Source organism: Ochlerotatus camptorhynchus, unplaced genomic scaffold, assembly GCF_037179485.1.
Source record: "Ochlerotatus camptorhynchus isolate MF236.1 unplaced genomic scaffold, CSIRO-AGI_Acam_v1.1 ptg000185l, whole genome shotgun sequence".
NCBI lineage: Eukaryota > Metazoa > Arthropoda > Insecta > Diptera > Culicidae > Ochlerotatus > Ochlerotatus camptorhynchus.
This window is the reverse complement of record NW_027040675.1, coordinates 1,148,863-1,175,155: the sequence shown is the minus strand read 5'-3', so window position 1 is coordinate 1,175,155 and position 26,293 is coordinate 1,148,863. Positions and strand designations below refer to the sequence as shown.

General features: G+C 42.9%; 2 protein-coding genes and 1 pseudogene across 2 annotated transcripts; 1 reads left to right on the top strand and 2 right to left on the bottom strand.

The window, feature by feature from the left end:
• Positions 1–5,198: 5,198 nt before the first annotated feature.
• LOC135702135 (heterogeneous nuclear ribonucleoprotein L-like) lies at positions 5,199–6,828 on the bottom strand (annotated as a pseudogene).
• A 2,008-nt stretch (positions 6,829–8,836) lies between these two features.
• Positions 8,837–10,758, top strand: LOC135702134 (uncharacterized protein K02A2.6-like). Its single transcript, XM_065223130.1, has 3 exons — positions 8,837–9,136; positions 9,771–10,252; positions 10,506–10,758. Exons 1-3 carry the CDS (start codon positions 8,837–8,839, stop codon positions 10,756–10,758), a joined length of 1,035 nt encoding a protein of 344 aa, XP_065079202.1.
• Positions 10,759–20,043: 9,285 nt separating this feature from the next.
• Positions 20,044–21,784, bottom strand: LOC135702132 (uncharacterized protein K02A2.6-like). The gene is made up of 2 exons (XM_065223129.1): positions 21,128–21,784; positions 20,044–20,832 (listed from the first exon to the last, which is right to left on the bottom strand). The coding sequence occupies exons 1-2, from the start codon at positions 21,782–21,784 to the stop codon at positions 20,044–20,046; spliced, it is 1,446 nt and encodes a 481-aa protein (XP_065079201.1).
• Positions 21,785–26,293: the final 4,509 nt, after the last annotated feature.

Genomic DNA, 26,293 nt, shown 5'->3' with positions numbered 1-26,293 from the left:
CCTGATAATATTGAAACCGCTGCGCAAACATTTTCACATGTCTTGGCTTATGTCATTGACAGGCACGTTCCGAAAAGAGTTCACCGTAAAATTTCTCATCCTCCCTGGCAGACGAGTGAACTGCGTAGGTTGAAGTCGACCAAGAGAGCCGCATTAAGAAAATTCACTAAGTATCGTACGCTTTCGCTGAAACGTCACTACGTTAGGCTCAATTATGAGTTCAAGCGAGTTAGCCGTCGATGCTATTCGCGATATCAACGAGGGATTCAGAGGAAACTCAAGTCGCACCCGAAGTCATTCTGGAATTACGTAAATGAGCAGCGCAAGGAATCCGGCCTACCTTCTTCAATGGTGTTGAATGGAGCAGTTGCATCCACTTCTCAGCAGATCTGTCGCTTGTTTTCTGAGAAGTTCGCCAGAGTTTTCACGAATGAGAGATTAACTGACGAACACGTTACCCTAGCAGCTAGTAATGTTCCACTGTACGGTCAAACACTGGGTGCGATGGATGTCAACGTCGAGATGATTTCCACTGCCGCATCACAACTCAAGTCGTCCTTCAATCCAGGACCCGATGGCGTTCCATCCGTATTCCTGAAAAAGCATATCGCCAGCTTGCTGATGCCCATGCTTCACCTATTTCGATTGTCCATCTCGAGTGGTACATTTCCATCTTGTTGGAAATTCGCACATATGTTTCCTATCCACAAAAAGGGCAGCAAACGGGATGTGGACAATTATCGTGGAATTACGTCGTTGAGCGCAGTTTCGAAGTTATTCGAGTTAGTCATCATGGAGCCTCTACTCTCTCATTGTAAGCAGTATCTAAGTGGTGATCAACACGGCTTCACTTCCGGTCGTTCTACTTCCACAAATCTGCTGTGTTTGACATCGTATCTTACGGAAAGCATGGCAGAGAGGACTCAAACAGACGTCATATACACCGACTTGTCAGCTGCCTTCGATAAGCTAAACCATGCCATCGCGATTGCCAAGTTGCAAAGGCTTGGGGTCAGCGGCAACCTCTTGCGATGGTTTCGTTCATATCTCACTGATCGGCAACTGATGGTTGCCATTGGTGACAACCGGTCCAATATCTATCTAGCTACGTCAGGAATACCTCAAGGAAGTCACCTGGGACCTTTGATTTTCTTACTCTACTTCAATGACGTGAACTTGGTCATCGAAGGCCCACGACTATCGTATGCAGACGATCTTAAAATCTACCTACGAATCCACTCGATTGATGACTGTCACTTCCTTCAACGTCAGTTCGAAGCCTTTGCCAGCTGGTGTAATTTGAACCGAATGGTGGTTAACCCCACTAAGTGTTCAGTGATCACTTTTACTCGGAAGAAAGAACCAATCACATTTGAATACAAACTTATCGGCACTGTAATCGACCGTGTGAACCATGTGAAAGATCTGGGTGTTATTCTAGATTCTCAACTTACGTACAAGCAGCACATCTCGTACGTTGTCGACAAGGCGTCTAGGACACTGGAATTTATCTTCAGGATAGCAAAGAATTTCTCCGATATCTACTGTTTGAAGTCACTGTACTGTTCCTTAGTGCGATCCATTCTGGAATATTGTTCTGTGGTCTGGAGTCCAAACTACAACAATGGTGCTGAGAGAGTTGAGTCCGTTCAACGCCGTTTTCTTCGATTCGCTCTGCGGAAGCTGCCTTGGAGAGACCCATTTCATCTGCCCAGCTATGAAAGTCGTTGCCAGCTGATTGATCTGGAGCCTCTCCGAACTAGAAGAGACACCTCTAGGGCCCTGTTCATTGCGGACACTTTACAAGGTAGAATTGATTGCAGTGCAATCTTGGGGCAAGTCAACATTAACGTCCAACCCCGTGCGCTACGTAACAACGTTATGCTGAGATTGCCACTTCAGCGCACAAACTATGGCATGAACGGTGCAATAGGTGGGCTGCAACGAGTGTTCAATCGAGTCTCGGGCATCTTCGATTTCCATATGCCTCGACAGCTGCTACGAAGATACTTCACATCGTTCTTTTCTGGCACAGTTAACCGTGAATGATTGTGTGTTTTATTTATGTATTTTATTCTTAGTTTTTATTTTTTGATTTGATTTTTACCTATATAAGTTACTTAAATCATCATTGGGGCTTTACACAGCCTGTTGATGCAGACAAATAAATAAATAAATAAATAAATAAGACAACAAATCAAGAAGACTAGCAACTTTGTCAGAATCCAAGCGACAGATACTATAGCGCTGCGCTTGAGTGAAGGTGGAAGCAACGCATATAAAATTGAGCAAATACACACACCTTTTCTTCTGAGGATGTTGATTTGTTGTCTTCGCTAAAACTCAAATATTACTACTTTTACGTACCCGGCGCTAAAACCGAACATCATATTATGAAAGAAAGCCAATTTAAAGTATAACTCTACAATGAGAAGGAGCTTGGGATTGAACCCATGCTTTTCTGCTCAGTAAGCAAAATCGGTCACCAAAAGGCCACCGAGCTCCTTATTTCACTAAACAATGACGACAGAGTTAAACAGCTACTCTTGAGAAGGATTTGTTATAGATAATACGTCTTTCGTCGAATATTATTTCTTAAAAGATCGTAAACGTACTCGATCCTCCAACCAAATTTCAAAACGATTTATCTCATATTAAGAATAAATCCTTTACACACTAAAGCTCAATAATGCTTAATACGCAAAATCGGCCTCCACTAGACCACCGAGCTCCTTATATCAGCGACGACCTCACAGACGATGACAACAAGTGTCTTGAGAAGAATTTGATATGGATTTCTGATCAAAACGTATTAAACATAAAATGGCAGCCAAGCCTCTCAATTAAAAATTATATATCCATGTTGAAAAAAAGTTATTTTTATCGTGTCGTTATTTCTGTATAAAAAAAATTCTGAACAAAGATTTCGAAAATTTAAGCGCACTTCCACCATAGAGGTAACTCTAAGACTAGTAGGTCCCGAAGAAACGTGCTCAACTTTTTGGCTCAGCTCTGGTACTCTCTTCGGTCCCAAGCTAATCGATTCACCCCTCGAAACATAGGAAAATTCACTAACCCCTCATTTTATCTGTCAAATTTTCATAGCGAATCAAAACAAACATAGTGTAGTAGTAGAATTTCGACTAGAATAGGGTACGTTAATCGTTTACTTGGGACCAATAGGCTAGTCAAGTAGGGAGCCAATTTAAAATCGTTAGTTTCGTATTGATTGTTGCTTCCACCCTTCATCAACTAACTGAAAAAGTCACAATTTAACCCTTAATTAAGCAGATAAACGCTATTAAAGATTTCGAACGCCTGAACACCCCTCAAATTACTATTTAGGCCTTAGTTAAGGACGCAGCAAAAAATGATTTTAATATCACATCAAAGTGGATGCACTTCAATCGTGTCGAAAATATGGTGTAATATTACTTGCCAAAAAGGACAAAATTATCATTAATACAGTGCACAAGCTAACATTACGCTGCTTTTACTGCATTTGTTTATTTTTGTGGCCTTAAAAATTACATGAGATTTTCGACATGATTGAAGTGCATCCTCTTGGATGTAATATTTATATTATTTTTTTGCTGTGGAGATTCAGAGAACAGCCGTTGAGGCTCAAACAAAATTTCTCTTAAAACTAGTGTGAAGATTCCTATTCGACTTAAGTGCCACCAGGCATGGAAAATCATTTGCATTCATTTCATACATTCATTTACATTCATTTGTCCCTAACTTTTTCATCAACAGCATTCCGCAAAATGATGTATAGAACTTTTGTAGGTTTTGCACGACACGATTGAAGTGCACCCACTTTGCTCATAACTCAAATTTGTATCTCTTATGCATCACGAACTAAATTCACTGAAAAACAGTAGTGGCTTCTGTTCACTCTGGTTCTTCATGCATAAGAGATACGAATTTGTTTTGTTGGCAAAAGTTGGCAAAAGTTGTAACAAAACCTACAAAAGCTCCATGAATCTTTTTGCCGAATGCTGTTCAAGAAAAAAGTTAGAGGCAAATGAATGTAAATGAATGCAAATGATTGTCCATGCCTGAGCGCCACTAACGGCGACCACCCCACTTAAAAATCCTCTTTGACAACCTGATGGCGCTGGTGTTGCAGAATTTACACTAAATACTTAGTGATAGTAGTGCCAAGTGGCAATTTCCAACAGAAAATTTATTGATACTAGCGCCAAATTGGTCGAAAGTGGAAAATTTATAGAGGAAATCAGGAGATGCTAGCGCCACACAAGTTTCTGACTGAAGGTGGACGTCTGTTTTCTGTGGTGGAGATAAACTTGATTAAACTTTTTTTTGTATGGAAAATACGGCTCGAACGAAAATGAGAATATGGGCTTAAAATATAAATCTAGAGATTTTCCATCATCGAAGGGCTGAAAATAAATTTTAGTCAATAAATTCAACCGCAACGAAGGCTGAAAAAAGTAAATCTAAAGATGTTCCATCATCGAAGAGCTGAAAATTAGCTTAAATAATTTAATTCAATGGGTCTAGCCTGAACGAACGCTGAAAAATATGTTTAAAGATGTCTTATCATCGAGGAGCTGAAAATAAACTAGAATAATGTTGTTGTTTCTTTATTAAGGAAACTTCAAATAAACTAAAATAAATTAAATCAATGGGTCACATATGTTGTGCTGTTGATTCTAAAACTGCATGATAATCTGATATGTATACCGATACTTCTATAGAGTGTTCACTATCTCCTGACCAGAACCTTCATCACCAATCCCAATCATACAATCCGATCAGCCAAAGCCCAAACTCAAAAACTCACAAACTTACAAAATCAAGAAATCAAAAACCCTGACAACAAATCTTTAAAGAACGTTCTTCAACTGGAACCAAGGGGATGGTCACTCCGCACAGTGTGTCAAAAACAACCTTGGGCACACCTGGGCACAGTCATTGGCTCTGTTTGGCACCCATGGTTACAATTTTTCTGATCTTTAAAGCTACTGGCAACACTGAAATTTTTCTGCGCCTGCGCATGTGTCCAAATTTGTTAATGATGTTGCCACCATATTATCAAATTATTCTCAAAACACAACCGTGAATCTCCACCCAGTCTCACCATGGATTCTCCTAAATCGAATTGTCAGCGCACATCCTGTTGCCTGTCCGAAGAACTAGGTACATCATTTCACACCCTGGATTGCGTTCAATCATACAAACCACCCATCAATAGTTTGCATAGGAACACTCCGTCCTGACCGAAGTTTCCGGCCACGGCTACACGAACTAGCGATGCAGCTCCCACGGCTGCGGCTGCTTCCAATGCTGTTGCTGCTGCTGCTGGTCCGTCTCCTCTAAAATTCTTAACAATCTTGAACATTGTAGATTTACTGTAATGCACGCTTTTTGCCAATTCTCGAAACGACAACTTTTCGGAAAACCATTTGTTTAGAATTAATCGGCGAGGTGATAAGTTGATCCGACCCATCGTTCGAAATTTCACACTTTTTTTAAATTGTTCTGGTGTGCTGCCAAAAAACAATGGTTTTACACACTGAGCAAAAATTCACAATTTTTCGTTACGTTTGATAAACACCCATGGGTTACCATTGATAAACAGGTGTCCACTTTCTTTAATGAACAGTCCTTACGTGTTTTCGATGTTCTCGTTGCTCCACGCACCGTGCATCGTCTTGGAAGAGGAGAAGCACAGCTTCACGATGAACGAGAATTTTGTGCCTTTGTGATCGATTGCGCTGTGGTTGCACTTCATGATGGCGTTCATCGCTAGGGCTACGCTCGGGAACTCGACCAATCCGGAGGAGGAACTTTCCGATTTCAGCGGGAACATTCGCACTTGCGACGGGTGGCAGTCCTTGGTGGTGAATGCAGTCAGCAGCAGATCCTCGGACGGCATACGGACATATAGGTAACTCTAAGACTAGAAGGTCCCGAAGAAACGTGCTCAACTTTTTGGCTCAGCTCTGTTACTCTCTTCGGTCCCAAGCTAATCGATTCACCCCTCGAAACAAAGGAAAGTCCACGAACCCCTCATTTTATCTGTCAAACTTTCATAGCGAATCAAAACAAACATTGTGTAGTACTAGAATTTCGACAAGAATAGGGTACGTTATCGTTTGCTTGGGACCAATAGGCTAGTCAAGTAGTGAGCCAATTTAAAATCGTCAGATTGTTGATACGGGTGTGGTATTGAAGAAGTGGAGAATGTGATTTTTGCTGGTCTGGGTCAAAAGAAAGGAAGTGGTTGTTCTTGGAGGCGCTGTAGTCCTTGAAGCTGATCGAATTGTCCGGCAGGGTGTAGGGGTTGGTGGACTCTGACAAGTTGTTCTGCTTAGAAAATGCAATCTGAATTTTGCTACCATCATTTCCGATTAGAATGCTGTTCAATTGCTGGATGCTGCGTTCGGCTGGTTTGACTGCGATGGCGTCTCCCATCTGGACCATGGCGGTACCCTCTTTGGTCTTCAGGAACTTTATCCTTTTGATATTACATTAAACAGCTTATCGGTGTTGGCTGTGTTGTTATCAAGTCCGTAGACCCTCATCACTGCGCCCTGTTGCTGTGCCGGTTGAATGAAGTTGGCTGGACCGTTTCGGGTCAGCGGTACGTCCTTCATCAGTCCGACGTGTGTTCCGGCCGGTGTTGGTTTCCAGTTTACCAACGGATGATACTCGGGCGGTGAAAAATTTGGTGCAAATTCGTTTTCTCCACCGGCTCCCAGAAGGGCTGGTTTAGGACCATGGTTGACTAATGATTGACGGCCGTTGTACGGGGTCGGCCTTCCACCGAAGATGGTAGGATCGTGTAGCAACGGAGTTCGTCCGTTGCAGGTATCCTTGGAGACGGCTGCATCCAATGTGAAGTCCTAGCTGGAGTCCGTGTTGTTTTTGTAAACATTGCAAAACAAAATAAAAACAAGAGCTGTTAAAATACCGGATTGCCAAACAAAGCATTATTCACACGCAAACAAAAGTCAGTTCAATGACTTCTCGGCACTGCCGGCACACTGAGAAAAAAGTTGGCGCAAATAAAGTGTGTAGAGAGATCACCCCTTGACTGGAACAAACTCACCAAATCCAACGAAGATCTTCGTCGCATTCATACATTAAGAATTCGAATTACACTTGACCCGAAACTCGTCCAACATATACAAAATGTATACATTCTGCATATGGCAGACGGACCCGAATTATTCTGCACGATTTTTACCGAAAAACCGACATGCATGACCATAATTCCACGCACATCCTCCTCCAGCGATTCCAGCCACACAATAACTCTTGATCAGGCACTATTCTGATGAAGATCTCAAACTATCCAACAATTCAAATCACATCACTCAGATATTCACCTACGATACCAAATTGCTCAAAAATTGTTTCGAAGACCATCAGGTGATCATCGATCTCCATAAATAATCATAGTTTTTTTTTTACATGTTTCGACAGCAGAATCGCCGGGGACCTCTTCTCGTGTTTCGAACTCGTTACTTGATACTGGATTACGAATCACCGAAGCAAACAAAATTTGCACTCGCACACATGTGTAGGGATCAAGGAATGAAAAATATCTCCAAAAAATAATAAAATGCAAGCGATCAACGCTTTGTCAGAAATGGAAAGCAATAGTGATATATTCCTTTTGTTCATGACAAACAGCCTTTCAAATATCGCTCGATCGCAAGCTGTTTCACAAAGTAAAGCCGAAGATGAGACACGTGTCTTTTCTCGATTCCGATCAAGCTATGTCCTCAACCATGTATATTGCAACAAAGCAGGCAAGTAATGTATCATTCTCCGATCGAGCTGTGTTGCAGTGAGAGTTTGTTGTGGTAGTCGTAGCAAGCGTTTTGTCTGTATTGTTGGTTGCTTTATAGTATTTGTTTGGACTCGCTCGTAGGGATGAATACCAAACACCGTTTAAAACAGTGTGCTCCACTGATGGTGTTGCAGTTTCATTTTTACAATTTCCAATTTTAGAACTGTCGAGTAGTTTGAAACAATTTTCAAACTCAGCATTGCAAACGGCCTATGTAACATTGCCAGATTCTCCTCGTCGACTTCAAGCTGAACAATGCATTAGGTCCTAAGTAACATTGATCGATTCTCTTCATCGACTTTCTTTTTTGTTAATAACTTAGGTACTGAACCTTTTTCTTGCCATGCCATGTGACGTATAAAATGCTAGACACAAGCTATTGTCTATGTGCTGAAATAAGCCAAGAATCACATAACATGGTCGTGAGGATGCAAAGAGAAAGTCGACGAAGATAATCTGTCAATATTTTTTAGTACCTAATGCAGCTTGACTTTCTTTTTGCATCCTCACGGGCATGTTAAGACATTACCAGCTATTTTCAGATCATAGATCAATGAAAGAAGCTATTATCTAGCTTCTAATACCTTCTACCATCGACAAACATACAAAGTAGTACCGGTGGAAACTAACGATTTTAAATTTTTAGGAATTTTGGTTTAGGACCACGATTGACTAATGATTAACGGTTGTTGTACGGGGTCGGCCTTCCACCGAAGATGGTAGGATCAACCGGTGGAAACTAACGATTTTAAATTTGCTCACTACTTAACTAGCCTATTGGTCCCAAGCAAATCGATTAAAGTACCCCATTCTAGTCGAAATTCTAGCACTACACTATGTTTGTTTTGATTCGCTATGAAATTTTGACAGATAAAATGAGGGGAAGGGAGAAATTTGCCAAAAGGTATAAGGAGATTTCTATCCGTGCAGAAGTGCCTAACGTTCGGCACACCGTGAGGCCGTTATTCGTGCTTGCGTCTACCGTTCGGGTCGCCGTCGGCCCCCGAGATGTTCCAGAACCTGATTTCGACGTTGTTGAAAGGAATTGACGGAACAGACGTGTCTATGGATGATATCCTGATCTATGCAGAAACACTGAACGAAATCACGAAAAAGGTAGTTGACCGGCTGAAGAACGCAGGCCTAAAACTGAATCCCGAAAAGTGCCTGTTCGCAAAAAAATCGGTCCCCTTCCTGGGCCACGTCGTCTCAGAGGAAGGCCTCCATCCGGACAGTGAGAAAATCGAAGTGATTCGGAGATTGAAGGTGCCTGAAAACAAGAAGCAGCTTCAGCGTCTGCTGGGAATGGTAACATATCTCGGGAAATTCATCGTCATCCTGTCTCAAATCACAGCTCCACTGATGCAGCTATTGCAGAAAGATGTTCACTGGCGTTGAGAACATGAACAACAAACAGCATTCAACAACATATTGAAGCTGCTGAGATCGTTGCCAATCTTGTAGTTCTACGATGTCAACAAGCAGAACGTATCCTGATGAATGTGCGCGTCTTAGTGGAATACCTGTAGAATGAGAGAGAGAAGGATTAGTATTTTCCATTTAATTCCACTACTTTATTTGCTTATCCTTGATATCTGTCAAGAATAAGCAAATAAAGTAGTGCAATTAAATGGAAAATACTAATCCTTCTCTCTCTCATTATTAAGCAGAACGTGCTATCTGTCGATTGCAGTTCTCACGCTATGGGAGCTGTCTTACTTCAGGAAGTCGTTAACATCCGCGCAACGAAACTACCCACAAATTGAAAAGGAGGCATTTGCTATGCGGTTCGGTTGTCAAAAATTCCACTCCTACATCTTCGGGAAGCCTGTGGAAGTGCACGCCGACCACAAGCCTTTGGAATCGATCTTCAAAAAACCTCTCGACAAGGCACCCCCAAGGCTGAAGCGAATCATTCTTGACGTGCAACCGTACGCTCCAGAGACGAGGTGAAAATGTGCCCATCGCGGATGCTCTAAGCCCAGATGTGCAAACCCCAACACCGGAAAACGGCGAAGATTTGGTCGTCCTCAACGTGTCCAAGGTCTGGATGAAGGAGATAGTAGCAAAAACTGACGAACATGCCACACTTCGAGAGCTGATCAAGGTCATCAAGGTAGGTTGGCCGAATGATCCGGAGAAAATTTATACTGTTCTCGAAACCTACTGGAACTACCGTGACGAGCTTTCTACCTACGAGGAGCTGATCTTCAAAGGGGACCGCTTGCTGATACCTGAAACGTTTCGTTCCAAAACCATGAACATTATCCATGCTGGCCACTTCGGAATACAATCTAGCATCAAGAGGGCCAAACAGCTGGTCTTCTGGCCTTCCATGGGTCGAGACATCGAGCGATTCGTCCAACAATGCAATGTTTGTCAGAAACACAGTCGCAACAACGTGAAAGAGCCGATGAACGTCAAGCAAGTTCCTGAGTATCCATTCCAAATCGTTGGCTCAGACATATTCCATGGATCGATGGATCGACTTCAAGAAGTTACGCTCTATGGAATCATCGGAAGTGATCGATCACCTACAGTCGTGGTTCGCCGTTAGGGGAACACCCGAAGAATTCCACAGCGATAATGCCAAACAATATTCATCGCAACTCTTTAGACAATCCGCTGCGGAATGGAAGTTTGAGCAGGTAACCTCAAGTCCATATTATTCACAAAGCAAAGGGCTGAGTGCGCGTGCAGTGCAGATTGCGAAAAACATTCTGATAAAGTGCTACGATGATAACAGTTCGGTACAGCTAGCATTGCTCAACTATCGCAACATTCCACGCGATTCGAAACTCCTGTCGCCGAAGCAAAGACTGATGAGCAGAATCACCAACTCGCAACTTCCGGCTGGCAATCAGAAACTGAAGCCAGCAGTGATTGAAAACGTCAAGCACAATTTGGAGGCCGAAAGGTTTAAACAATAACGAAGTAACAACCGCGGACGGTTAATCATGTCCAATTAGGCTCTTACAAGAGATATTTATTCTCAAAACTAAAATTCCCTTACTTGCAAAATTCCTTTAACATTGTAGACTGATTTTAAAATTTAAGCAATTCATATTCCTTGAAAATCCTTGCAACCGAACCAATCGTCCACACCAAGCGTTCCCGGTTTAAATTTTTTTTCCGCTCCGTAATTAATATTCACAACCAGTAACTCCCTCAATTTTTCATCGTTTTCTTCGCTTATTGCAAAAAATGCTAATATTAATATTTTTCTCCCCGGCAGACGCATGGCGGCCCCCACCGGCAGCAACTCGATCCGCCACGCCAAGGAAACGGAAAAATCGAGTGACGGCGCAAAAAAAAAGAATCCTCGCCCAGCGAGAGAGACAGCGAGTAAATGGAAACGCACCAGTTTCCTGTACCAGAAAAAAAAAACCCACTCCCAAGAAAGCACGGGGGACAAAAAAAACCTCCGACGCGAGAGTGGCAAAGTGCATCCGACACGGTTCCAGACTCCCCCCCTCGACGACGACGACGACAACGACGTTGGTTGCGATCCACAAAATCGATTCCCGGTTGCAAAACCCGCTCACAACCTTTGCGATGTCCACGAAAGAGCGGAAAAAATCGCATTTAATGTATGCATCTTTCGCGTAACAGAGCATCCGGTCCGCGGGTCCAGGTTCCCACCCGCGCGGACAATTTCTCATTTCGGACCAAGACACACGGGCGCAGAATGTAATTTACCATCCGGGAGGGCGTCGTCCCCACCCGTCCAATCCACGTCCGTCCGTCCGTCCGGATTCGAGCGAGAAAAAAATGAACATCCAAAACAGGACACTGCAAAAAGGATGCTCGGGGAGAGCAAAGCAGGAACAGTACACCCGACTTGCATCGCGGAAATTATAAAAATTAATATTAAAAATGTGTGCTACGCGCTGGCGAGGGTTTGTGAAAAAAAAATGCAACAGAGAGAGAGAGAGAAAGAGGAGAAACGTCCAAAGGAAAAATGACTCCTGGCAGCCGAACAGCCGGGCAGCCAGAAGCGATACAGCATCCGCGTGGACCAACAAGAAGGTTCCATCCTACATCCCGGGTGGATTCCGGGTGGAAAATCGAGCGCTGGGCTGGCTGCCTGTGTGCATTAGCTATAGGTAGCATAGGACCTAGTAAAGAAGATTTCAAGGAGCTTGTCCAAAGCTGTTTTTTCTCCATTTGCTGCTGAAGAAAAATCAAGAAGAGGAACTTTCACGGTTCAGTTGCTGGTGATGAATGGAGGGGGGCCGGGAGGGGAACAGATAAATTGAAGCAATAATTAATTTTTATTTTGCTCATGTCTTGGTAATTCATTCGCTTGAACACAATTTTGCGTAGTTTCGTGTGCCTTTGGGGGCGATTCAAATATGACATCCACGAGTTTTTCGAGTTTTTACACACCGCTTTGTGTTCCGCTTTTTCCCATATTTAAAGGTTGAACACGAAAAAATCCGGACACTAAAATCAACCGGTTGGTACTAATGATTTAAATTGACTCACTAATTGACTAGCCTATTGGTCCCAAGCAAATCGATTAACGTACCCCATTCTAGTCGAAATTCTAGTGCTACACTATTGTTGCGACAGCTATAAATGAAAACCTAGGCACCGACTTCTGTAGCTAGATTTATTCACGCTTCAAACTGCAACAGTAGGTTTTGTTTAGTTTATGATTAGTTTTAACATTAGGATAATCACTAACATTTCAGTGGCCCTTGCAATTCTATCGGCCTTTCACTTTCACTGTCCAACTTCAGGTTAGGTTTAGGTCCATTATATTTATATTCTAGTTCTAGTTTTAATTCAGTAGCCTTTCTTACCTTCACTAGTTCTTAGTTAGATAAGGAACTAGATTTTAGACACTAATTAGTAGAATTTATAGAATAGCACTCTAGAATAACGAATTGAATAAACTTTCAATATAAACGTCTACCTCATGTGTATCGACAAGTTTTTGTTCATCTATTGTCCATTTGTTTTGATTTACGAAATCCCACCCATGACATCTTATCAATAGCGACGGCTTATCAGTCAAGCGGTGGAACCGGTTGGGATAGGGTGACCAACTCGACGGTACACCACAACTATGTTTGTTTTACTTCGCTATGAAAGTTTGACAGATAAAATAAGGGGTTCGTGGATTTTCCTATGTTTCGAGGGGTGCATCGATTAGCTTGGGACCGAAGATAGTACCAGAGTTGAGCCAAAAATTTGAGCTCGTTTCTACGGGACCTTCTTGTCTTAGAGTTACCTCTATGTTAATACATCCGCAAATGAACTAACATAAACAATTAAAGGTGCGCTCTTTTATAACCTCGCTATCGGCTATCTGCCTCATAGTCATAGCAAGCGCGAGAGCAAGCGAGCACTGAATAGTTGATTATGGTAAAAATGTTTGATCAATTTTCAATAGTTAACTATTCATAAACAACTATAATCTTCACACCAAACGAAACATACATCAAATTTTAATCAAGTGGTGCAATAAGATTCGAAATCCATCCATAATTGGTCAAGTTATAAGCGTTCAAAACCTGACACTATTTCGTCACACTATTTTTTTGATTTGCACCCCAGTTTATTCCACAAAGACGTAGTTCATACGTCAATATTAATCGTCAGCATGAACTACCTCTCACAATATTTCAACGAAGTTATCTATGCATTTGGATTAAGTTGGTTCGGAGAGCATCAAAACTGACATTATGATCAGATGAATAGATCTAACCTTCAATACTGCGGATCGTTAACCGAAAATTATCTGACGAAGCGAATTTCAATCGAATCTCTAGTATTCCAGCCTCATAATATCGAGAATCGAATCTCTTGTTTCGCCAGGTGTGAATCGGTTGTAGTTTTCAGTATTCAGTATTTTACAAGAAAACTGCACGCGCTGAAGCTTAAGGGTTTCGAAGGTGACGGAAAGTAAGTGTATTTTAAAAAGTACTGTAGGACTTTCATTAGTCATAAGTATTAACAGGAATATTCATTGCATGCAAAGGTAAGAGGTAGTATCCAAGACACAACCGTAGATTTGACGTAGGGTTACAAAAGGTAGTTTTGATTTCACAGCAAAAGAAAAGTAAATATTAAATTGATTTCGTAACTCGTTATCAGTGAAAAAGTTCGATAGGTTGAAATTTGGAAGCAATTTGAAAGTTCTGTTTGTGAGGTGCTCTTTCGATTTCCATGTAGTACAAGCCAATCCTGGACGATATGTCTTGGATACAAGCTCTTACTCTTTAGTTACCTCTTTTATCAGTCATTTGTGGTCCTGAAAAGGACCGATGGGTTGTAGATGACAGCTGTGCGGAAATGAAATATGTATTAGGGAAAACACATCAATCACAGAATCTGAGTCTACCGGACGGCAACATGCTATTTGATGCAAATTTTAAGCCCCTTCTATTTAGAGAATTTGGCAAGACTTTTTTGGCATAATACTCTTAATAGGAGGGGCTTAAATTTGCCTCAAAAGACATATTCGGCGACTGTGTTAGGGAAACCACTTTTCCCATCACGGAAAAGCCTCGTTTTCTGATGTGAAAATTACGCATTTTCGTGCACAAAACGCACGGAGCTTTTGGTTTATTCTATACATAATAAAAAAAAGCAAAAATTGATTGGAGGAATTTCATACTAAATTTTTTTCCAATCGTGAGATATTCGCGATCATTCATATGAATTTGAGATTTTTTTGCTTTTTATAGCGTCCTGGAGAAAACCTTACGAAGTGTTTTTGTCTGTTGTTTGGAACGAGCGGCTCACGACGAGCAACTGAATCCGATCAGCGTTTGAGGGCAGCCTTGAAAGCTAGCTTGTGGGGAGCCTTTCTTTGTGTACTGGAGAACACCACCACTCACCACACGCGGTGATTGAATGAACAGCGTTCGGTGAGACCGGATGGAATTCAATTTTGAAATCTGTGTTAGGGAAAGCGCAGGCAATCGGTAACCATTTTAATGATCATAGAAACAGTGGCACATTCGTGCAATTTGCAATAGTGCCATTTTGACAAATGGTAAATCCTTAATTTTAACAGATACGTAGAAAAATTTCCTATCGATTTGCGTTTTCAGAATTAAAATCCATCAACTCTGGATCCAAATCAGAACACTTTCAAGCCGCGACCGACTTTCGATTCTGAAATTGCACCGCCAATGTTGCCTTAAAAATATATGGTATGTTAGATTTTAACATATGGGAACTGACCTTGACCAATGTCCAAAAACCACTCTTTATCAAATTTATGGTGGTCATGAAAAGGACCGTTTTGTCATGATGGTTGAGTAATGCTGAGCAATTAGGGTGTCCAACACGGTTGAGGCTGGCGATCTGTATGTTGTTTGGAACGAGAATGACGCGCTTGGCATAGACGGCCCACAGCGACTCTCGAAGAGGGATCCCGATCAGTAGCGGTGAGGCTTATTTCTCCTTCTTCGGTGAATGGACGCTCATGAGGGCTGCAGCTCGCTGCTTGCGGGCAGCCTTTCGTTGTGTACAATGTTCAACGCCACGCGCCGAAAGCACTGCTGCTGTTGACCATCGACGACCACACACGGTGTTTGAATAAGCACCGTTCAGGGAGACAGGATCGAATTCGATTTTGAAATCTGTGTTAGGGAATGCGCTGTTTGCAGTGATGTCCAGTCACTTTGATTTTCAGTCGTATGCACAATTCATAATCAGTTTATGATTTTTTTTATGTATTCTCGTATGTCTTTGAGAAAAACAAAGCCAAAAGCTGTACATCAGAAATATGTGGTTGTCATCGAATTAATCGAAACCCATTAGAATTGAGCGAGAATACTTTCGGTAACTACGGTACTCTAGTAAAAGTATGGACGACTGTCACCACAAAACTGGAAAAAGTTGATGAACTAAGAATGTATGGTTTTGCAGGAAAAACCTCCAGACGGCTAACGATCATGTAAGATTCAATGATGACTTTGATACATTTTGAAAAGCGGAGTTTAGCTCACAGAAATCAGAAAGTTGACAATGCTTGATGAAACCTGATCACTGAAACCATCGATAAACCTTCAACTCTTTCCAGAAAATGCTACATAGGTGGATGCAGTCAATTGGGCATAATCATGATCTTTAGCAGTATTTTCGACATTATTCCAGTCCGACTTCCATTCCATTCCCATTTCCATTTCCATTTCCTTCCTTTCTGAACGACACTTCCATTTCCAGTTCCATTTCCAGTTCCATTTCCAGTTCCATTTCCAGTTCCATTTCCAGTTCCATTTCCAGTTCCATTTCCAGTTCCATTTCCAGTTCCATTTCCAGTTCCATTTCCAGTTCCATTTCCAGTTCCATTTCCAGTTCCATTTCCAGTTCCATTTCCAGTTCCATTTCCAGTTCCATTTCCAGTTCCATTTCCAGTTCCATTTCCAGTTCCATTTCCAGTTCCATTTCCAGTTCCATTTCCAGTTCCATTTCCAGTTCCATTTCCAGTTCCATTTCCAGTTCCATTTCCAGTTCCATTTCCAGTTCCATTTCCAGTTCCATTTCCAGTTCCATTTCCAGTTCCATTTCCAGTTCCATTTCCAGTTCCATTTCCAGTTCCATTTCCAGTTCCATTTCCAGTTCCATTTCCAGTTCCATTTCCAGTTCCATTTCCAGTTCCATTTCCAGTTCCATTTCCAGTTCCATTTCCAGTTCCATTTCCAGTTCCATTTCCAGTTCCATTTCCATTTCCCATTTCCCATTTCCCATTTCCCATTTCCCATTTCCCATTTCCCATTTCCCATTTCCCATTTCCCTAACGGCGCCGGTGGTGTAGTGGTAAGCGTGATTACCTCTCACCCCAGCAGGCCTGGGTTCAATCCCAGTCGGCGCCGCCGGGATGTTCTGAGGCATAACATCTCTGATCACGCCTTCCTTCGGATGGGAAGTAAAGCCGTTGGTCCCCGGTTCATGAGTTGATGGGTCGATAGGTAGGGTCCAGGTGTGGGAGCTGCCTTCCTGGCACGTCGGTAGCATTGGTGCTCAGCACGGAAAACAAGATCGACGGAAAAAACAAACCAAAAGGAAAAAAAAAAAAAAATTCCCATTTCCCATTTCCCATTTCCCATTTCCCATTTCCCATTTCCCATTTCCCATTTCCCATTTCCCATTTCCCATTTCCCATTTCCCATTTCCCATTTCCCATTTCCCATTTCCCATTTCCCATTTCCCATTTCCCATTTCCCATTTCCCATTTCCCATTTCCCATTTCCCATTTCCCATTTCCCATTTCCCATTTCCCATTTCCCATTTCCCATTTCCCATTTCCCATTTCCCATTTCCCATTTCCCATTTCCATTTCCCATTTCCATTTCCATTTCCATTTCCATTCCATTTCCATGCTTTAACCTGAAAAGATATAAAAGAGCGCTGCTGTATGGCATTAGCTCATTTTCGTGGCAAAGGAGGAAAAGGTCTGGTAAAGGAGGCGCCAAGCGTCATCGCAAAGTTCTTCGAGATAACCGCCACCGGTCGTCTGGCTCGCCGTGGTGGTGACAAACGTATCTCCGGTCTGATCTACGAGGTGTGCTGAAGGTGTTCCTGGAAAATGAGGTCCGTTATGCTGTACCTACACTAAAAACGCCAAGCATAAGTGGCCATGGATGTCCTCTTCAATAAAACGGCCCTTTTCAGGGCCATCAAGCTTACATCAGTAAAGAGTTGGAATAGAATTTATCTGTGCTTGTTTGTCCATATTCAGAACCACAAGCCCCAAACGACCACATAAAATGCTCTCCAGAATTGTAATCGTGTAACCAAACTTGGAAGCAGGGGTGCAAGTGATTTTGATTGATTCTCTTAATCAACTTTCTCTTTGAAAAAAATTACTACTAATTTGGTACGCCTACAATTCAAAAACGAAGAGAGTTGAGATAATAGATAATTGATCAATTAAAAGAACTAAATGCTCTTCACATTTATTCCGTCCACTAGCGGTCCTACGTCAAGCTTCCGTTCGTGCCCCTAGGCACAGACCCTTCTACTTTTTTGTCCTGTAGATACAGTGGCGCGAATGTCCTGGTCAGAATCATCAGAAATGTCGGATCTGTAGCGTTGAGTTCTACTTTCGGTTGAACCACGTTTTGACCTGCTGGGTAGCTGGTATTATCACTTCATGACGTCTTGAAGTATCAGCTGGAATCTGAAGCTCTGGTTGAGTTTGCTGAATCACGGGTCCTGGATTCAGTTGGTCGATACGACGTTTCCACATCCTACCATCATCCAAATCTTCTCCAAAACCACTCCACACCTCCATTTCTCCGAACTCGATAGAAAAACCCGAGCCGCTACTCTATCATTCACCATGAACGAACTTACCGCTTTCTGCTCTCCTCGCGAAGAACTCTGCCGGTTTACTTTTGGAATCATAAGATCAATCCTCGACTTGATCTGTCGTCCAAACACCAACATATATGGGCTTTTTCCTATAGAAGGATGCACAGTTCTCCGATATGCCATTAGTATATTTTGTACCTCGACCTGGATCTTGGAACGTAGACACTTCAATGCCTTGATTTTGTCTTTAAACGTCTGGACATAACGTTCCGCCTGGCCATTAGTGGCGGGATGGTATTGTGCTCCCATCTTATGTACGATTCCGTTCTTCTTAAGAAACTTTTGGAAGTTGTCCAATGTGAACTGCGTGCCTCGATCGGTCACCAAGACCGACGGCAATCCGAAGGTAGCAAAAAACTCCCTCATTCTCTCGATGGTCGTCTCCATAGTTAGATCCGGAATAATCTTCAGTTCTGGCCACTTACTGTGTGCGTCAACTATGATCAAGAAGTTCAACCCCATGAATGTTCCAGCGAAGTCTGCATGGATTCTTTGAAGAGGTTCAGAAGGTCGTTCCCAGCAGTGTACCGCCATCTTGTTAGGATTTGCTCTAACGCGAGCACAATCCGTACAGTCCCGGGCTAGGTACTCAATATCACTGTCGATATTCTCCCACCAGCAGTACGACCTCGCAAGTGATTTCATACGGGAAATTCCGAAATGACCAGAATGCAACTCTTTCAACACACAGCTACGCAACGGAGATGGTACATACACCCGTATTCCTCGCATCAAGCATGCACCTTGCATACTGAACTCGTTCTGGTCGATACCGAATCTGAAACGACCATCAACGGGTCTTCCTGCCTTCAGCCCTTGAATCAGCTCCTTGACATTCCGGTCCTTGATGGTGTACTCTCCGAGCTCCTTCACGTCTACTGGCAGCGTTTCAATCTGATTGATCTGCACAATGTCGACTTCCTCCACTTGGTTTCGAGTACTTCGATCGGTAACCGGTAAACGTGACATCCCGTCAGCATTTCCGTGATCCTTCGAAGCACGGTAACGAATCTCGAAGTCAAACGACTCCAGAAACACAGCATAATGTTGCATACGCAGCGCAGAAAGTGTTGGTAGTCCTTTGTTTGGCGAAAAGATCTGAACAACAGGCTTGTTGTCAGTTACTCGTCCAAAGAGGTATTGATAGAACTTTCTCACACCGAAAATAATCGCGTAGGCCTCCTTGTCTACCTGGGTATAGTTTTGTTGGGTAGTATTCAAAGTCTGTGAAGCGTACTGGATCGATCGCTCGCTGTCATCTGGATATATGTGACTTAACACTGCTCCAACGCCGTATGGCGATGCGTCTGTTGCTAATACCAGCGGTAAATTCACGTCATAATGCACCAGCACGCGATCCGATTGCATTTCGGCTTTAACCCATAGGAACGCTTGTTCGCAAGAATCGGTCCATTCAAATGGTACCTTGTCCTTAAGTAGATTATTTATTGGGTAAAGCTTCGTACTCAGGTTCTTCATGAACCTACCGTAGTAGTTCACAAGTCCTATGAACGCACGCACCTGTTCACGGTTTCGCGGACGTGGCATCTTCTGTAAGGCATCCACCTTTTTCTGCATCTTATGTATGCCATGGCGATCAATGGTGTAACCACAATATTCGATACTGTCGGCAAAGAACTCACATTTCGCTACATTCACACGCATGTTGTGTTCGTGGAATCTCTTCAAGACCTCTCGCAAACGACACAGGTGAACTTCGTCGTTCGGCCTAGTAATCTTTACGTCATCCAAGAAAACCAATACGCCTGGTATTCCATGTAGGATTTGCGAAATTTCCCTCTGGATGATGGCAGGTGCAGAGGCAACACCGTACATCAACCTTGTCGGTTGATACAGGCCCATGTGGGTGTTCAATGTCAGCATCGGCTGATCCTCCAATCGTACCATAGGTAAGCTTGGGCTAGATCCAGCTTAGTAAATTTTTCTCCACCAGCCATGTTCGAAAACATCTCGCTAATTGTAGGCAACGGATATTCATCGACCAGCAAACACTTATTGACCGTGAGTTTATAGTCTCCACACAAGCGAACTTTGTTGGCAGACTTCATAACCGGTACTACAGGTGTTGCCCACTTGCTGCGCTCCACTTTCACCAGAACGCCGCTTTCCACCATGCTGTGGATTTCGCGTTCCACTATATCACGGATCGAAAACGGAAGAGAACGAGCTTTGAGGAACACAGGTTTGGAATCCTGCTTAAGGTGCAAGGCAGCTTGAATCCCTTCAATTGTACCTATTGATTCGTCGAAGACTGTGGGAAACTCTTCGATCAACCCTTTAACCGCTACAGGTGGCGGTGTACGCAAAGTAATTTTGTCCACGGAACTAACAGAACCACCCAGAATGTCGTTCCAGTCCAACTGTAGCTCTTGCATCCATTCGCGTCCCATCAATAGATGTCGCTTAGTATCGACCACGAACAAACGCAACTTGTTTGTCTGGCCTATGTACGCAACTTTTGGCTCCACAACACCGAGAACCCCAATTTTGTTACCGCTGTAACTCCGCAGTTCAATGTCTGTCGGTTGTAATTTCAAGTCGGTCGAATATTTTGCCTTGTAAGCACTACTGATCAGAGATACCGGAGATCCACTGTCCACCTCAAACTGGACCAGTGATCCACCTACCCTAACCTTAAGGAAAATCTTTGACAAATCTTTGGAATCGTTATCAATCTTACATACATCAACAACATACACCTGATCTTCATCAGAATGCTCCAATTCCGAAACGTCACTATCCGCCAATAGATTTGCCGAATATTTCTTTGACATGTTCTTGCTCTTATTAAATTTCTGCTTATTTGCAGCATTAGAACTGAGACACACCCGCTTTACCCACCTTCTTACAATGGCCGTAAACTTTAGTTTTATGTTCACACTTATCTGCCAAGTGTGTCTCACTTCCGCAACGAAAACACTTGTTAATAGGGTTAGTTACCTTTCTAGCAGCGGATGCTGCTGCAGCATCTCGTATCGGCTGAGACTTCTTGCGGTCCGTCAGGTTAACATCGTGCATCCGTCGATTCAGCACTTCTGCCCCTTCACCGGATGCTTCCATGGAGAGCACGATCTGCTTCGCCTTGTCGAATGTCAACTCCTTCTCCTCGATCAGCCTCGTACGAATACGCTGGTTCCTCAAGCCGAACACCAGCTGATTGCGGAATCCTTTTTGCAAATATTCACCAAATCCACAATGCTTTGCCTCTCGCTGCAGCGTCTTAATGAACTCCGCAATCGATTCACCTTCCCGTTGCATTCGCTGACGAAACTTCCACAGCTCCACCATCTCCAGTGGCTTCGGGTCGAAGTACTCTCCAAGCAGTGTCACTATCTCATCGTATGTTTTGGTTTCGGGTTCGGTTGGAGACAAATGGTCGCATAGCACATTATACGTCTCGGCTCCCATGTAATGTAGCAGCATATTTCTCTGGTTTGCTTCTGGAATTCCGAAAATCTGCAGCGCTCCTTTGAATCTCTTCACCCATCGAGACCATTTCGATTCGTTTTTGTCAAATGGCTCGATAGCAAAAGTGGGTGGAATAGCATCAACTTGTACCGCAGCAGCAGCAGCACCACCTTCTCCTGGATTTGTCATTATTAGGCTTCAGATCAGGCACAGATTCAACACGCACACGGTGTTAACGAGCAGCAACACGTACACCACAGCAGAAATGAGTGTACGTCAACTTTTCTCCTGTCCGGAAAACAGCAACAACGAACGTAGGTATGTGTGTGTGAAGTTTCTCTTCCTTCTCGATGAGCCCCAATGTAGAACGCCTTCTATCCGGAACTTTCCTCCTCGTCCTCCTCGGTAGGAGTACGCATAGCGTCAAAACTGGAACTCTGCCACGATTCCACCGTGGCCAAACAGCAACGTAATATTTTTTTTAATGCGGGATTACTAATCCGCTCGTCGCCAACTGTTATGATCGCAGGGATTGGCCGAAGCCCGAGTGAAATGAAACAGCGTCTTACTCCTGCTAATTCACAACAAAGAATGACGTTTATTCCTTTTCTCTTGACAGTGGAAGGGTTGGCAGTATGATACACTCAAACAATTTCACCCGTTTGATCGAAGTGTTTAAACACCTGATTTTCTAAATGCACAATCACATTTACTTTAAGTGTAATTCACCTTGGTTCAATGTGTTATACACGTTAATTTATAGTGTTTCAAACTTTGAAATGTTGAAAATCTTTCACTATCTATTCAAGTGTATTGCACATTGAATCACGCTACTGTTCAAAACAGATGGATTTAAAGTGTTTTGCATTTCAATACGATGTGAATTGCTTGCTCAGAAAGGTAAACATCGATAACAAGAGTTGTGACTTTATCCTATCAACCTGCCTCATATATGAGAACAACCGTGGCACAGTGAGATCGAACGAAGACTCCGGCAGCAGCACACCCCAACAGTCCATGATCGAATCCCAAATCAGACCCATTAAAAATATATGTGAAAGCTCTGGCCTCTGGCGGTTTTGTTTATATATTTGTCGATTCATTTTTAGAGTAGGTAAAGTAGAATTCGATAAAGTAGAATATTGTAGAATATTGAACTATGGTGTGCAAAGCTATTGATATCACCATATGAGGCACATAGAATCCAAGTGTGTCACAATTCAAATCCATAGTGTTCAGGCATGGTTCATAGCATAAGATTCACACATGAAATGGATGTGATCTTTTCCGAGAATTGATAAAAGACCAGAACGGCGATAGATTTTCCTTGAAACCCCTCGGGAGGTTGTCGACGTACTCACGAAAGCGAGCTTCCTGCAAATTATTATACTCTGCTTCTACTAGCTGCACCCGTATACTTGTTTGCTGCGGTCCGGGAACGAAAGTAACGTTTTCGAGCTTTACGCAGATGGTTACGCAGATTACGCAATTGCGGATTCCACCAAGGTTGTTGGAATTGCAAACAAGATTTTCGTGTCTTCACCGGAACGGTATCTTGGATTACTTTATAGATGTTGTCGTAGAATACGGAGACGGTGGCATCAATGGTGGGCTGGTCAAGTATTTGTACCCAATCCAAGGCGGCAATCCTCGTGTTAACAACATCGAAATCATTTTGTGCAAAATTATGCTGACTGCGGGCTGCTGGGTACGGGAGGGGATGATCTCTCGAACGGGAGTCAACTTTTAGAACCAACGGCTTGTGGTGATAATCAACTTTCATAATTGCAGAGGATGGTTCAAACAGCTCGATGCAATCGGAGTCACTGACGAGAACCAGGTCAAGAAGCTTACCATTCGTGTTCACCAGATCGTTGATTTGCTTCGATCCAGCAGACAGTATGGACTCCACTGCAGCGAGTTCCTGTTCTGATGAAGCATTGAGAGGCAGAAATCCTCTGACGTCCTCATCGATGCCCCAAGCTAGATTTGGTAGATTGTAATCGCCCACAACTATGGTTGTATCGTGAGGGTTCGCCTTACCAAGGAGCTGTTGTACGGACTCAGCGTGTTTGGTGTAAATGTCGGGCTGACTGTTTGGTCGAATTTAGAATTTAGATGCAGCACAGGAAGATCGATTGATGTTGTAATTCAACGTGAACAGAAATTTGTTGGAGGTTCCCAACGCCCACAAGATGCACAGCCTTACACTTCAGCTTGGATTTCACGGCAATTAAGACGCCACCGCCACGTCGCAGTGCGTTGGTGCGAGAATGCTTGTTTACTTTGCACGATAGGTCGCCGGTTTGATACTAAGAGGAAGAGGTGACAATTGGCTTCTTCCTCTTTTATTTCTATCTCTATCTCTCTATTTATCTATCTCTATCTTTATCTTACGCACATGAAATCGGCCAATAAGAAGCTGGTTCACGTTTGACAGAAAAGTTGTTCGTTTTCGCCCGCGTATTGTCACCTCTTCTCTTAGGTTTGACAGTTCAATAGGTAGACTTGGCTTCACTAGAGTCGGTGTATAATGAGTCACGCCAAGAGAAAAACAGTTGAACTCGCATCACGGTTTTCGAAAGATTCCCTTTCTTTTAACTTGGCAAAAGAGGACTTCTGCATCAACTTCAAATGACTTCTAGCGAGCAAAAAAAAATAGCGGCTGTTGTAAATCATTCTATCAGTGATTTTGTCCAATCATCTTAACAAAAAATAGTAGAAATTCTCATTACTGATCGTTACCAAACGTATCCCATGACAATTTAATGCTCACTGCGTGTTTATGATCATTTCAGGCATAACATTTGATAACGGCACAAAAGCATTTGTAAACAATCTTTCTAAGGCCGTTTACACGCGAACCAAAGTACGCCCACGCAAACCAATAACATCATTGGATAGGGGGAACTATCACCTTTCCGAAAGTGGTATTGGTTTGCGTGGGCGTTATTTGGTTCGCGTGTAAAGGGCCTTAGAAAGTTTGTTTACAAATGCTTTTGTGCCGTTATCAAATGTTATGCCTGATTTCTTCGATTATATTTTATATTTTATTGCGATACCTTTCGTGGACCTTTCATAGCATCGTAATGTTTGTTTACTTTGCACGATAGGTAGCCAGTTTGACAGTCCAATAGGTAGACTTGGCTTCACTCGTGGCGTTACTCATTATACACCGACTCTAGATTCTACCAGATTAAAAATTTTAACAGGACCAGATCTTGTTAAAACTGACCTGGGCAACGCCGCCCCCAATTTGATGGTTTTGAAGCCACCTTGATTATCGGTGTTCAAATGACTTGAAAGAGAACTACAAATGGTCAACATCGACCGGTATTCTGGTCGTTCAATTCACAGTGAATTACGCCGAATTTAATCATCTAAATCGGGCTTAACAGAAGAATCTACTGCTATACTCAACCTCAGAGCTCGACGAGCTGAGACCTGAGAAACTACCCCTCGCCCCTTCGGTCGTGCCAACTTCAGCGGTGAATTGATCGAACTTAATTCGATTCAATCAAAGCGTAATAAAAACAAATTCTCCGATTCTCGTTCTCTGTCTCTCTCTCTCTCCATATATCTATCTAATGACAGCACCAGAAGCATTCACTGAGCTCTGAGCTTGAGCTTGAGTCGAGTGGACGGATATTATTTGACGAGAATCGGGAGTGGAGTGCGGAGAAGCAAGCGATGACTCTTTTAGCATGCACTTTTGTTTTTGTTCTACTGTGAGTGGATGGGTGGTGAAAGGGAGGGAGGTACCAATATATGCATATGCAGGTATGCGCTACTGGTTTTTATTTTCGCAAAAGAACTTCACAGAGGATTAGAGTCGGTCGGTGGTGGAAGGGGATCCGGATCCGATTCATTCACTCTCGATTGTGCACGTTTGTATATTTTGCTTTTATTTTGTCCTGCAGCATTCGTTCCGTCCCGTGCAGTTGCATTTTTATTGATTGCTGATCCTATTTAGAAAAGTTGCACGGTTTCCCGTTCTGTACTCGATATACTTTTTTTTTCCATTTGAGTTAAGAGAGAAGGAGGGGATCTTTTTTCAACTCCTGATGAACTCATTCCACCACTGGCAAATCTACACCCGGATTGCTGCGACCATGTTTGCATGTGTGTGTGTGTGTGCAAAGTGAATTTACAAAATGAATAGAACATTCTGTTTCGCAGCAACCTTTGCTCCAATCGAGAGGAGAGTGAGGAACACAGTTGGGAAAGAGATTAAATTAATATTTTAATCAAGGATATTTTATGTCGGTTTTTAAAAGCTTAACAGAATTGGAGGGAATCGAGTTAAAAGTGAACTGCGATTAAATCTATCGCGGGATTGGGACCGGAGCGGAGCCAAACTAGATCAGAGTGCTGTTGCTGCTTCGCATCAAGCGGCGGGGTAATAAGTTTGGATGTTTATGGAATGATTCAATTTTCTGAACTTCAATTCCATTCAGTGGAGGGTATTGTAATCGCATGCATCGCAGTCGTCGTCTGAAGAGCTTATGAATAGCATCCCCGGGCCTGCTTCGTTTTGAATGGAGTGTGGAAAAAGAGGCGAGACATCGTCCGCAGACCTAACCTCACCCAACCGAATTCCAGGTGACGGCGGCGACAGGCGGTTGAACTTCACGGCCCCTACTTTTGTCGTGCAAAGGTACACCTACCTCGGGGACGCACGGGATGAAATTATATTCA